We start from the raw sequence: 13,471 nt of genomic DNA on the forward strand, positions 1-13,471 counted from the left end.
GAAAAGACACTAAAGCATTAACATATAATAAGAAGAAAATGGGACAAAATACTAAAGACAAGCTAACTGTAAGGTAACCCAGCCTGGAGCATAAACTTCATCCAGGAAGTAGGGAAGGAGCTGGCATATCAGCTTCATGGGAACCTGGATCTCACCAGACTTAAATGTTAAGGAAGAGAAGCAAAGATTTCCAGCTCTAGATAGTGGGCTGAGTTCACACATTTGCAGTCTCCACGAGACACAGTAAAGAACTTTTTTTCTTTTTTTTTTTCTTTAAGAATAATGAAAAGAATGAGAAGTGTGCCATCAGTACATAACTGATTTCAAATCACTTTCAGAGGACACCGCTAGATGAGAGAACACTGATTGATGAAGCAGCAGAAGACAGAACAGAGACATAGGCCGGCAGCAGGGAAGAAGGTCGACCTGCCAAAAATGATCCAGGAAAGGTCCTACGTTCCGAGCCTCAAATGTAATGAAGAGCAACAAGAACAAAGAGCTGAAAACAGGAAAGGTAATCAAATATTTGTTTATAAAAAAGATGACTTTCATACACCCAAATAACATTTCTATGAAGAAATATAATTAACAAACTGGAGGAGACAGGGCTGCTAGTGTGTGTGTGTCACCACCTTGGGAGAAAAGGCCAGTCTCTATATTTTAGAGGCTACTTTTTCCAGGGTACTCATAGACATCAAAGGAAGGACAAGTTTATATAGATGTGAGGGTCATTTAAAATATAGTTTTCGGGGGCGCCTGGGTGGTTCAGTCAGTTGAGCGTCCAACTTCAGCTCAGGTCATGATTTCATGGTCCGTGGGTTCGAGCCCCACATCAGGCTCTGTGTGGACAACTCAGAGCCTGGAGCCTGCTTCAGATTCTGTGTCTGCCCCTTTCTCTGCCCCGCCCCTGCTTGTGCTCTGCCTCTCAAAAATAAATAAACATTTAAATATATATAGTTTTTTCTTTATTACTTTGTGGAAAACTAAAATAAAAAACATCACAAATCTTTCTAAACTAAGTAAAGACTCTTACCTCTTGTTTTCCATCCAAACTGGTAAGCAATACCGGTCGACCTATACATATATTTGCAGATTTCATAGTGTTGAGTCCAAGTTGAACAAGGGAATTTTGTAATGTTGTAGGAACTTTGTCATCTACCAAAAAGGGAAAGAAAATTATTTGCGTACTATTTTATAACTACTGAAATTAAAGCCTGCTTTCTATTAGGAGTAAATAAAAATCTTCTATCCACATAACCAAATGAGTGCCCTTACCATACCCTGGAGAAACCACAGTTCCAATCCTCTTTATTTTAATGAAAAGACTTAAAACCAAACCTTTCTAAAGGTCCACTGACTGACAATATGAGTGCTAACTAACAATATGAGTGTCTTATAGGGTAGGTGTTAATTTCCATATTTTAAGAAAAATAATCTCTAACTTCATTAAGAACGGAACATACCTGCAACAGGCCTTTTCATACTTGCATAGCAACCTTTTGACTACAGATTCTAAGTTGAGTTGACTACTAGTATTCAAAAGCTTGAGCTGGGGAACTGGCTTTTGGTTCTGTAGAGTTAAGTTACAATTCCACTTCTGATCTACATGAGAGCAATTAGAGTTTTCTTTTCTAATCCCAGGAACACATGGATAAAATAGTAACACAGGTCTTATTCCTTAGGCAAGTACACACTAACCAAAATGACCATTTAGTATTTTCAACTTTGGCCAAGGAAGGGGACCTGAATTCAGCCCAGCTGGCAACCTCTGAAAATGATGTGCTAACACCCAGCCACCTCCTCAACTACACATTTGGTCCTTCCTCCAATTCTTTCAGCACCCTATGCTGCCAGATACTAGAATTTATCATCATAATATACATTTGTTTTACAGTCTGACTTTCTCTTAAACCATGGGCTGCTTTGGCAACAATTGGGTCAAATCCATCTTTGTATCTCCAATGCCTAGGAGTGCATCAAATACAGCAGTTGCATAATAAATATCCATAATATCAGTGAACATAGTAGATGGCTACACAGCATTTTACTTTTCAGCACAAAATCAATGAAACACTTATGAAATGTTAGGCTGTCACAAACTTTGTTATAAAATTTATTATTAGACATACACCACAATCATAGCTCTCTAATATTGGTGTTCCTTAATAATAAAAAAAGATATTTTGAGTTTAAAAGGAACTAAGTCAATAAAAACAAAATCATGAAGTATATTTAATTATTTTTTGCTACTACAAAATAACTACACAACGTATTTATTTTCTGTTATCAGCTGAGAAAAACAAAGCATCTCACAGAGCTAAGATTAATAGTACTGAACATTTATAAAATAAGCATATTTCGTAATATAAGGCTGAAAAGAAATTCAACTTTCCTATGAGTATTAGGTCTCTTACATAGTTTACTTAATAACACCAAAGCATTCTTCTGAAGACACAATAATGTTCACTTTTCTGTCACTTCTTTCTTTCTAAACCTCAATAAATTACCTTTCCCTCTTGAAAATTACCTCCCAGGTGTATCCAGTCTTTTGCAAGATTCTAGGTTTTCTTCTTCCTTCCATCCTATCCTGCACATTCACCATGCACCAGGATTTAACAAATCACAGGCTTGTCTAAATACTCTACTTCCTCCCTGCCGCCAATGAAGATCATGTTCAAATTCTCACTCACGGGCTTTATTTCTTAATACATCTCTTACAGTCCTCATTCCTCTAATACTGTATTTTTAAAATATACCTCAAAAAAAAAATAAAATAAAATATACCTCAACATCTACTTTCCCTATTAAGTATACATTTATTAAGCACTTTATGTGCCAAATTAACTAACGAGATAGTGAAGGTCATTTCAAACAACCATCCACTCTTCATTTGTCCTCTAGGCAAGCATTTGCTAAGTACCTACAACACGGCATATAATATGTTTGGCACTAGGAATGCAAGTAAACAAAACAGACGGTCCTTGGCCTCACAGAGCTTATAATCTAATAGGACGAGAGAGTTATTAAACAATCACTGAATAACTCTGTAATTGTACACAAAGATTAATACAATGAAAGAATGACCAGGAAGGCCAGGAGAGCCTATAAAGTGGAATCTAACTGGGAAGAACCAGAGAATGCTTCTCCAAGGAAGTAATGTTGAAATTCAGATCTGAAGGAAGAACAGGAATTAACTAAATGAAGAGGGAAGAGAGAATTCCTGGCAAAGAGAACAGCTTGTACAGAGAACCACTGGACAGAAGGGAGAATTATATATCTGAGTACATGCAGAATGGCAGGAAACAAGAAGGGGCCACATAAGAAAAATCAAGACCTCCAGGGGCAGTAAGCTGTTATCAAGCTGCTGGGCTCCTGACAGCAACCAAAGATCACTTAAGGGTGAAAAGCAGGCTCATGACAAGATGTTCAATTTTAAAGATCACTCTGGCTGCACAGTGGGGAAACAAAATGGGGAGAGAATAGTGTAGTAGTCCAAGTGGGAGATGATGGTGTTTGAGATTAAGGTGCAAACCGCAGGAATAAGGAAGAGGAATTAGGTGATAAACAGACCTTGGTAGTGACTGGTGATGTGAGATGCCATGGATGACCCCTAGGTTTCTGAATTTTGCAATGGAAACACTGAACAGGTCCTGGAGTTGGTTTTATTGTGAATATAGGAGTGTATGAGGTCAGTCTTTAAGTACCTTTGGAAAATCCAAGAGAAGAGGTATATATAGCACAATGCTACACAAAGTATGGTCAGCAAACTATTTGTTACCAATTTATGATGGGATGAGTACAGACATTAAGGGTTTACTTAGAAGTTTTTATTACAATTGGACAGAGTAATCATACATCTGTTGAATCTAATAAAAATCTCTATTGTTAAAGTTAATTTTCTAGTAATTTCTTTTCATTGTATTTACAACAGCACTAAGCTATGACATAACATATTTTAAAAATTTCCCTACAAAGTTTTAGTATTGGTGTAGAAGACAACTGAACCGAGCCTCAGAAGTACTATAAATTACAAACATATATACAAAAATGATGAGGTGAGGGTATAGATGGAAAACCACGGACACTGGATGAACTTGACAAAGAAAGATTTGTACAGAGGGGGGAAAAAAAAAAGGGCTTCAGGACTAAGAATTGAGGAACTGAGACATTTGGCAGCCAAGTAAAAGAAGATTAGCCTGCAAAGGAAAATGAAAAACTACATACCAACAAAAGGACAGATTAAAAAAAAAACTGGAAACATTTAATGACACAGAAGTCAAAATTTAAAATGTTTTAAGAAAAAGGAAATGGTAGACAACACCAAAAGTTGCTGAGAGGTCAAGTAAGGGAAGTAATGAAAAACTGTCCATTGTATTTACCAACATGGTGATAATCAGTGACCACGGCAGGGACAGTTTCCATGGAATGATGGAATGGATAACAAAATAGAAATAGGCTAAGGAGGAGGTGAGAGATGAGGAGACAGAGACCACTACATTTAAGAAATTTGGGGGGCGTCTGGGTGGCTCAGTCGGTTAAGAGCCCGACTTCAGCTCAGGTGATGATCTCACGGTTTGTGGGTTCGAGCCCCACATCGGGCTCTGTGCTGACAGCTCAGAGACTGTTTCAGATTCCATGTCTCCCTCTCTCTCTGCCTCTCCCCACTCATTCTCTATCTCTCAAAAAAAAAAAAAATGAACAAATGCTAAAAAAAAAAAATTTTTTTTTTAAAGAAATTTGGCCATGAGGGGCACTTGGCTGGCTCAGTTAGTATAGCACGCAACTCTTAATCTCTGCACGTAAAATACAGTTCCATGTTGGGTGAAGGGATTACTTAAAAACCAAATCTTATGGGGAACCTGGGTGGCTCAGTCAGCTAAGCATCCAGCTCTCGATTTCAGCTCAGATCATGATCTCACAGTTGGTGGATTCGATCACCACCCTGGGCTCTATGCACACAGTGCATAACCTGCTTGTGATTCTCTCTATCCCTCTCTTTCTGCCGGTTCCCCACCCACACTCTTTATCTCAAAAATAAATAAACGTTTTTTAAAAAGCACATCTTTAAAAGAAAGAAGAAATCTGGCAATTAAAGAATGGACAGAGAGGGTGGTGATAAGAAAAAAACGTAGAACTTTTATTTTGATTAAAGATATAAGAGAAATCAAGGGCGCCTGGGTGGCTTAGTCGGTTAAGCGTCCGACTTTCGCTTAGGTCATGATCTCGCGGTTCGTGGGTTCAAGCCCCGCGTCGGGCTCTGTGCTGACTGCCAGCTCAGAGCCTGGAGCCTGTTTCAGTCTGTGACTCCCTCTCTCTCTGACCCTCCCCTGCTCACGCTGTCTCTCTCTCTCTCTCCCCTAGAAATAAATATTTAAAAATTTTTTTTAAAAAAAGACATAAGAGAAATCAGCAGGTTTAAATTTCAACCTTAAATTTCAATCATAGGAAGGATCCGGTTAAAAAAGAGGTTGAATATGCAGGACAGAACAAGTTGTCATCTGACCCCTAAAGAAAACTGGAAACACTGTGATAATTCTAAGATTGTGTTTAGGGTCAACATTAAACAGAAATAAAAATCTTGCCACTAGTTTAGCTGGTGATCTATTTTTTCGAAGCTGTAACACACAGCTTCAACACAGAAGCTTTACCAACTAAATAACTTTTCAGATAAATCCGTTCTCTTAACTCAAGGGAGCTGTTGGCTGGGATAGCGGCTTTAGAGACAAATACCGCCTGCCACTTAGTACCTGTAGAACCTGGAGCCAACCACGTTAACTATTCTTCCTCTGTAACTAACTTCCAGAGTTTCTGTGAAGATTAAATGAGATAAACATGTGACATACCCAACTTACTGGGAACAGTACTAGGTAACTAATAGCTCTTATTAAATACCAGAACCTGGGTAGTAGAAGAAAAAAAACCTTGAAGGCTTTCATTCTTAAAGACACAGTGCGATCTCTTAGGAAGGATGTATCCACATCTTCACTGAACTGGGAATTTAGTTTTCTGCTGTATATATACTCTATGCTCGCTAGCTTTAAGCAATTTCGCAATTAAATATGTCGTTGATCTTAAACGAGGTAAAGTTGTTTCAAGTGTAAATTACAAATTCAAAACAATTCACAAAAGAGATGGCTTGACTTAGCCACAGAAAAGCTGTTTCTGCCTAACTTATTTAGTGTAGGCGTGGCTTCGGGCATCTTACAAACTTCTGTGCCAGTCTCACACCTAGGTCTCAATCAGTTTTCGGAAGCCTCTGCAAAATAAAATCGGCATCGCTAGGTCTAAGCTTTCCCAAGTTGCTCCCCCGACCTCCAGTCTCCCACCCAAAACTCTTTACCCTTTTCTAAAAAATTGGTCACCACCAGGATCCCAGCCGCCGCCGCGGTGCCCGGCCCAGCTGAAGGAGCCGAGGGCCCCGAAGAAGAGGAAGCTGAAGAGGGTGAGGTTGAACCATTCTCTGCGCTTCGGTTCAGCCGTTTTCTGTTCTTCTTGGAAGACATGATCAGAAGGCAGCCTGCGAAAAAACTACCGCAAAGCCGGCTCAATGTGCTCGGTCCTGTGGAAGAAAAACTTCCGGGGCAGAAGTCAGCGAGGCTCCGCCCTGCACCGTAATCCCCAGAGTGGAGCGTAATTGGAGAGGGAAAACCGAGCGTTTTCAGAACTCGCCGTCTTTGAAGAAGTTGAAGACGTTCTGACTTTTAACAAAGGAAGATGGATTACGTGAATACAACCGTCATTTATATTGCAAATTCCTGAAAGACAAGATTTTTTTTTTATATCTCTGCCCGCCTTTCCTATTCCTGAACAAATGTCTGCTGACTTAAAGACAGGTGGAGAAGTTTCTCCTCAGCTTTCGTAGAACCAGGCAAATTACTGAGAGGACCTGGTGGACAGGACTTAGTGATCTCTTCGGTAAAGTGCTAAGAAAGTGGCAACATTAACTCAACTCTGAGCTAAGTGGGTGGCACTCTTCTAAAATTTACGGTAGCGACCTCAGCTCTAGAACCAGGCGGAAGGTTGACTTTATGGGCCCAAAGAGTTGTTGGACAAGGACTTGAAGATGCCGCCATTATTGAGCGGGCGTTTCTGGTACGCAGTGTTCCTGCGGACCCGCGGCGAAAGGCTCTTGGCAGGGCACCGCCGGGCCTCGGACGGTCCGGGTTGCAGGTGGGACGCTCTCGCCGGAGCGGACGTGCTGCGAGCAGAGCTGGACAGATTTGGGGGCGTCTCGGTGCCTCTGGAGCGGTTTGGCGCACTGGACCGCCTGGACGCCGCCTCTTTCCAGAAGGTTTTGCAGGGCAAGTGCGCCTGGGCGGAGGGGTTCCCCGGCTTCCTGAGCTTTTCTAATGAAGTAACAGGGTCCTGCATCCACCAGTCATGCTCTCCGCGGATCAAGTACCGAGCCCTAGAGACAGAGGGCACGCGTGACTTGTATCAGTTTCCACTCTTGTTCTTGTGCCCTTTGCTGGGAGATTTCTGAGGCACTTGGGTGAAATGGTGACTATCGCAGACTTTGGGATCGGCAGCACTAGTTTCTGGTAGTTTCTAGCGTGTGACCTTCGGCAAGTTCTGTAAACTACCGTTTCCCCTTCCATAAAATTGGTTAGCAGCTCAGGATTGCTGAGGATGAAGTTGGGTAATGTATGTAAGGTACTTAGCACGGGAGCTGTCACACACTTAACGCCCAGTAGGTGGTAAGATTATTTCATTATTATTTACTGTCATTTACTGAGCTTTAGTTATGAGGAGCACTTTGCCAGAGACAAAACTATACAGGTTGTGGACAGTGAGTGGGCCAGAGAGGTTCTAAGTGGTCAATTTTGTACGCAAATTGGATCAGGCTGACTCATCAAAAACTAGTTTGCTTCTACTTAAACAGCAACAAGTTTTTTATGATTAACCAGGGAGCATGGTGGGCTGTTTCAGTCTTCAGTGAGAAAACCCTTCACTCTTCTTGAACCTCAAGTCCAAAGATGGGAAAGAAAGCTTGGATGGAGGAGCCTTCGTTCTGAGAGAAGCCCGTGATTTGGTTGGAGTTTTTCAAACTGCCCATGACGGTCCTTATATACGAAATGAAGGCCTAGCATGGAACTTCTGCCATTGAAAGATGCTCTCACTCCAAAAGGAAACTTTAGATAATCTTCACCCGATTGCCCAACATGGCAAGTGGGCATCTGTGTTAGTATAATTGAGCTAGTTATTTCATTCTTTAATTATTCTCATTCCCAAACTACTTACCTCTTCACCTCATTTCTGTATTCGTGAATAATTGCTGATTTCAACAATAGCAGTAGGAGAACCAAATCAGTGTTCGTCCTCTAATATGTCTACAAATGTGTGGGTAGAAACAGGCATTTTTTGCCCACACTTGTCACTTGTCAGTGGCCAGGTGGTTAAAGCACTACCTTAGCCAATAAGGCAAAACAGAAGGGCTGGGTTTGGAGTCACACATCTGGGCTTCAAGTCCCAGGTTCTGCCAGGTGCTTACCCAGGCATTAGACAAACCACCAGTGAAAATAGTTGCCTCTTAGGTTGCTTATGTGAATAATGCCAGCCCTAATTACTGGATAGATGTAGTGATCTAAGATACGTTCTATGAAACTAATAATCTGTGTAGTACCATATACCGTACAGTTTTTAAGAAAACATTCTATTGTATTTATGAATTATATTGCTAGACACTGTTTTAAGAACTTAAATATTTATTTAATCCTCATAACAATTCTGTGAGGTAGATACGTTTACCTCTATTTTAAAGGTGATGGTACTGAGGCACAGAAATTAAGTAACTTCCCTAGGCTCTGGAACCTGTTCCTAATGCATAATGTTGTCTCTAAGAGTTAGTGCAAATTCTGTTGTTACTGTGTCAATCTTGAGCTTTTTTACTTGATTGGAATCATTGGGGAGGCTATGGGAACTTTCTGGAATGAGGGAAACATCCTATAATCTTTATTGGAGCAAGTTACAGGTGTATGCATATGTCAGAACTCACTAAATGTATGCTTAAGATTTGTGCACTTCACTTTTTATAATTGTGTGTCAATTTTAAAAATATTTAATCAGAGAAAGAGGGAGGTGAGAAGGATCTGACTCCATACGCCAAATCAAGAAGTCTTTATAAAAGGCTCCCAGGTGTTTGTCACCTTGTTAGGTACATTGACTTTTAAAGAGGTAGAGAACATAGTCTTTAACAGTCACTTACTGCACAGCTGGAGAAGTGAAGAGGGAAAGGAATTTAACTGTTAAATAATCAAACCTTCCCACTACCACACACACACTTTGTAAGATTATTGTGAAGATTAAGTGAGATGATGAGTGGAGAAAGTGATTTGACAGTTTTTCTAAAACTGCAGTATTCTTAATAATAATAAAGGAGCAGGGTGGGGGGAGTGGTGCTGGACTGGGTGCTCAGTAGGTTAAGCGTCTTGGTTTTGGCTCAGATCGTGATCTCACAGTTGGTGAAATCAAGCCTGGTGTTGGGCTCTGCTCTGACAGCATGGAGCCTCCTTGGGATTCTCTCCCTGTCTCTTCCTGCCCCTCTCCTCTCTCTGCCCGTCCCCTGCTTACGCATGCACTCGCTTGCTTGCTCGCGCGCTCTCTCTGAAATAAACATTTTTTAAAAACTGCAGTATTCTTCACTCATAAATTAAGGTCAATAATACTTGCCTTTCAGGGTTGTGAAAACTTAATGAGATATGTAAGTGTCTAGAACTTAGTAAGGACCAAATGTTAGCATCTTTTTCCTGACTCAATCTTAAGTAATAAAGTAAGAGAATTTACAGAATTCAAAAACAGAAAAATCTATGTTCATCTTGGTATTACTGATAATAAGAATTAGAAATAATCTAAGAGTCCAAGAGTAGGAGGTTGGTTAAGGAGCTTTTGGTACACCTATTTGAGGAAAATTATGTGGTCGTTAAAAATTTATGTTCATTAAAAATTTTAATGACATAGCAAAATGTTTACATTATATGTTGTAAAGACATGCTGTAAATTTTATATGATATGTCAATTCCAGTGTTTATCTCTGCATGCTATTAAGATAATGAAGTTTTGATTTCATTAGATTTTATTTTCAAATTTTCCCAGAACTAGTATTCATTATTTAAAAACAAAAAGTTTTAACCACTTGAAATTATAAGCCAAAAATATTATGACAGAACTGTTAAAGAAAGAATAAATAGAAGCCCATAATGTTCATTTATAAAGATTAAAGATGTTAAAAGGAACAACATCAAAATGGAAACAATGTGCCGAGCATTGTGTGAGTTGTTACATTTTGGGATGCCCTCCCCCCATTCCGCCAGTTAACTACGAGGTGAAGTGGATGTCTTAAGATGGCTTTTTGGAAGAGGTGACACCCTGAGATGAGTTTTTATTTCTCCTGCTCCTTTCACTGGAAAATACTTAAAGATTTTTATCATCTGCATTGTAGCTGCAATACCACAGTGGAGATCAGAAGGCAGGATAGCAGTATGGCTGCACATTCCCATCCTCCAAAGCCGATTTATTGCCCCTGCTGCTTCCCTGGGTTTCTGCTTTCACCATGCGGAGTCAGATTCATCCACGCTGACGCTGTGGCTGGGAGAAGGACCCAGCAGATTACCAGGATATGCTACACATCAAGTAGGAGTTGCAGGTCAGTTTCAGACCTTTTAGAGGTTCACTCCATATTTTTTCTTACAGCTAAGCAATAGTTTATTCATGTGTAATGAGTAACTTGATTAAGTGATTATCCTCTTTCGTACTATTGAGTAGTGCTTTAAATAGATGAAGTTTGCCTTATGAATTGGCAGAGGGCAGCACAGAGAGCAAGTTTGGTGTGAAGTTTTCCAGAGGATACATTTGAACATTTTTACACAGATATTTGAACTTCACCACTGAAACTGAATTTAGAGCAGGGAATAAATTCATTACAGTAAAACATATTAGTACTGATTAAATGAATGTATGAAATAAAAGGTAACTTTTAGGTTAAATTTAAGGTAAAGCAAAGCAGACGTTTGATGATTTGAACATTATTTAAAGATATTTACATTAAGTTACAGTGCCAAACAGTTGTTTAAAATAGCATAATTTTAAGTATATTATGGAATTGTCAAGTCACTGATTAACTTCAGAGACCTAGTCTTGAGAGAAGATTTGCTTTCAATTAATTGTAGGTGCATCAGAATCAACTGGAGGGCTTGCTGAAGACACACCGCAGAACCCCACACCAAGAGTTTTTGGTATAGTTCTTGTGGGGTGTTGCCAGAGAATTTGCATTTCTAAGAAATTCTCTGCAGCTGCTATCGATGTCAGTGCTGGTCCCTGGACCATCCTTTGGGAACCAGGGTTAAGAAAATTCCTAGATTTCTAGGGTCACCTGGGTGGCTCAGTCAGTTGAGTGTTCAACTTCAGTTCAGGTCACAATCTCACAGCTATCACGATCTCACAGAATTGGTAATATATGCATAAAGAGTATCCTCTAAAGCCCTTGTTTATAACTAAATACTATACTTAAGATATACTATAGGAGTTCAGGCAGTGAGATCAAGAACTTCAGCAGCAGTTACTTGAAGAGTAACTATGATCTATGATATGAAGTGGATATTGGGGGTGGTGATGAAATCATGTAAGAAATTGTTCTGGAAAGGGACAGTGTTTTTTAGGTAAAGGAGAAATAGTTGACATTTATTGGTAGAAACAACAGAAGGAAGGTGCGGCTGGTGAACATAACACCCCATAATGTGCCACCTTATTTTATTTAAGCACTAGATTATTTAAGCACTAGATATAGGAAGGGTCTTCTGCCTCCCCCTTTCTACCTAAAAGACCATAAATTTCTCATACCAAGAAAAGGAGACATTCTTATCATGGAAAATAGGGAGTTGACACCAAGATGAATCTGTACAAACAAACCTTACTAAAATAACGTATTCCCATTAGTTTCCCCATATGTGTTGTAGTCATTTTCCCAGTTTACCTCCCTTAGCACAAATCCTTTTTTCTGTGGTCTTGTCATATCCCCATAATTTATTGCTGTTTGTTCAAATGGTATATATGCCTTTGGGTCTAACCACTTTTTTGGGGTTTTCACTTCTTTTTATCAAGTCCTCCATCACCACCCCAGGTCAAGTAGTAAACATCAAATAAAATGTTTATATTTTTTTCTCCATTAATATGTCTTCTGTGAGTTCAGTTCTCAGCCCTAGACACAAAACCTAAGTGGTTAGAGGAGTAATCTTTCCTTCCCTACATTGAAACAGAGTGACCTACAGCTTTGTTACTGTCCTTAAATCACAGCAAGCTGTCTCTGCCTCAAAGCTTTCACACTGGCTCCTCTTCCTGCAGTAATTTTCCCCCAGGGCTTTGTTTATCTCTTTGGAGCAAGTTTCTGTTCCAGCTACTTCTCAAAAAACCTCTGACCTTCCTGTCTAAAATAGAGTCCTCCTGCATGCTAATCTCATCATCCTTGATCCCTTTATCCAAGTCCATTTTTCTCTATAGCACTTAACACAATTTGAAATCTTTGAAATCGTATCATGTACTTCATTTCCCCCACAATAATATAAACTCACTCCATGAAGGCAGATATTTTGTCTTTTCTGCCACTGTATTGTCAGGATCAAAACAGTGTCTGGCATAAAGTTCATGCTCAATAAATATTTCTTGAATGGATAAGTGGATAGCCCTTCAAGTGGAAACATGAGACCCCAGAGAACACAATTGTATGGGGAAGGGACATTGTTGCACAGTGAGAAGAATACCAACTCAGAATCTAGACAGACAGTTTTAGGGCTGTGTGAACCTGGGCACTCAAAATAATATCACTCACAGAATTATTGTAATACCTGAGAAAATGCACGTAAAGCTTTAGCACAGTACCTGACTAATCATAATCTGATAACCTCTACTTAATCCCTAATCTTTCTATTTAACTTTTAAATTGTGACCAGCAGGGGCCGCTCACATTGTGCTTTAGCAGTGCTAGTTTTGTCTTTGAAATACTGTGCTTATGTTTATAATTCATTAGGGAAAAGTACACTTTGAGTAATCACAAATTATTAAAATTTAAGAGTAGGTTAACTTGCCATTTCTTTGGTATTCTAACCCTTGTAAAGTCCAGTTAAATTATAATTTATATTTTCTAATAGAAACCAACATTAATATTAATTAGTGGTTTTTCTTCTTTTAAACACTAAAATGTGGTGTTTTCATTTCAGAGAAATTTGTCCTTATATTAAACATACCTATCCTCTTCTATATTTTATTGCAACATAGCATTTATCACCTCATGGTCTATATAATTTGTTTTTTATTTACTTGCTACCTCCTCACACACACCAGAATGTGAGCCCATCAAGGATAGGGAATTTTGTTTTGTTTACACTATCTCTAGCACCTAGAAAAATGCCTGACACATAACAGGGCTCAACATATAGAGAACCCATATATATTAGGTATAGGAATTCAATTGATATTGAAA

General features: G+C 39.3%; 2 protein-coding genes across 6 annotated transcripts in view; one reads left to right on the forward strand and one right to left on the reverse strand.

Annotated features, from left to right (window-relative positions):
- Positions 1 to 6,527, reverse strand: part of SPATA5 (spermatogenesis associated 5) — a 323,817-nt gene extending 317,290 nt beyond the window's left edge. Inside the window, exons 1-2 of the mRNA XM_039241597.1 lie at positions 6,341 to 6,527; positions 1,034 to 1,155 (exon numbers count right to left, since the gene is read on the reverse strand). Coding sequence (XP_039097528.1) covers positions 1,034 to 1,155; positions 6,341 to 6,503 — 285 coding nt within the window. The 5' untranslated portion in view covers positions 6,504 to 6,527. The remainder of the gene's footprint in view (positions 1 to 1,033; positions 1,156 to 6,340) is intronic.
- Positions 6,528 to 7,056: 529 nt separating this feature from the next.
- Positions 7,057 to 13,471, forward strand: part of NUDT6 (nudix hydrolase 6) — a 48,243-nt gene continuing 41,828 nt past the window's right edge. Inside the window, exons 1-3 of one of the 5 annotated variants that reach the window (XM_039241615.1) lie at positions 7,144 to 7,170; positions 7,970 to 8,181; positions 10,439 to 10,642. In XM_039241615.1, the coding sequence (XP_039097546.1) occupies positions 8,163 to 8,181; positions 10,439 to 10,642 (223 nt within the window). In that variant the 5' untranslated portion in view covers positions 7,144 to 7,170; positions 7,970 to 8,162. Of the gene's footprint in view, positions 7,302 to 7,969; positions 8,182 to 10,438; positions 10,643 to 13,471 lie in introns of all 5 variants that reach the window. The other 4 variants (XM_039241616.1, XM_039241614.1, XM_039241618.1 and 1 more) reach the window with 4 other exon arrangements.

The sequence above is a fragment of the Hyaena hyaena genome, unplaced genomic scaffold (assembly GCF_003009895.1).
Source record: "Hyaena hyaena isolate Hyena2069 unplaced genomic scaffold, ASM300989v1 scaffold_198, whole genome shotgun sequence".
Lineage (NCBI taxonomy): Eukaryota > Metazoa > Chordata > Mammalia > Carnivora > Hyaenidae > Hyaena > Hyaena hyaena.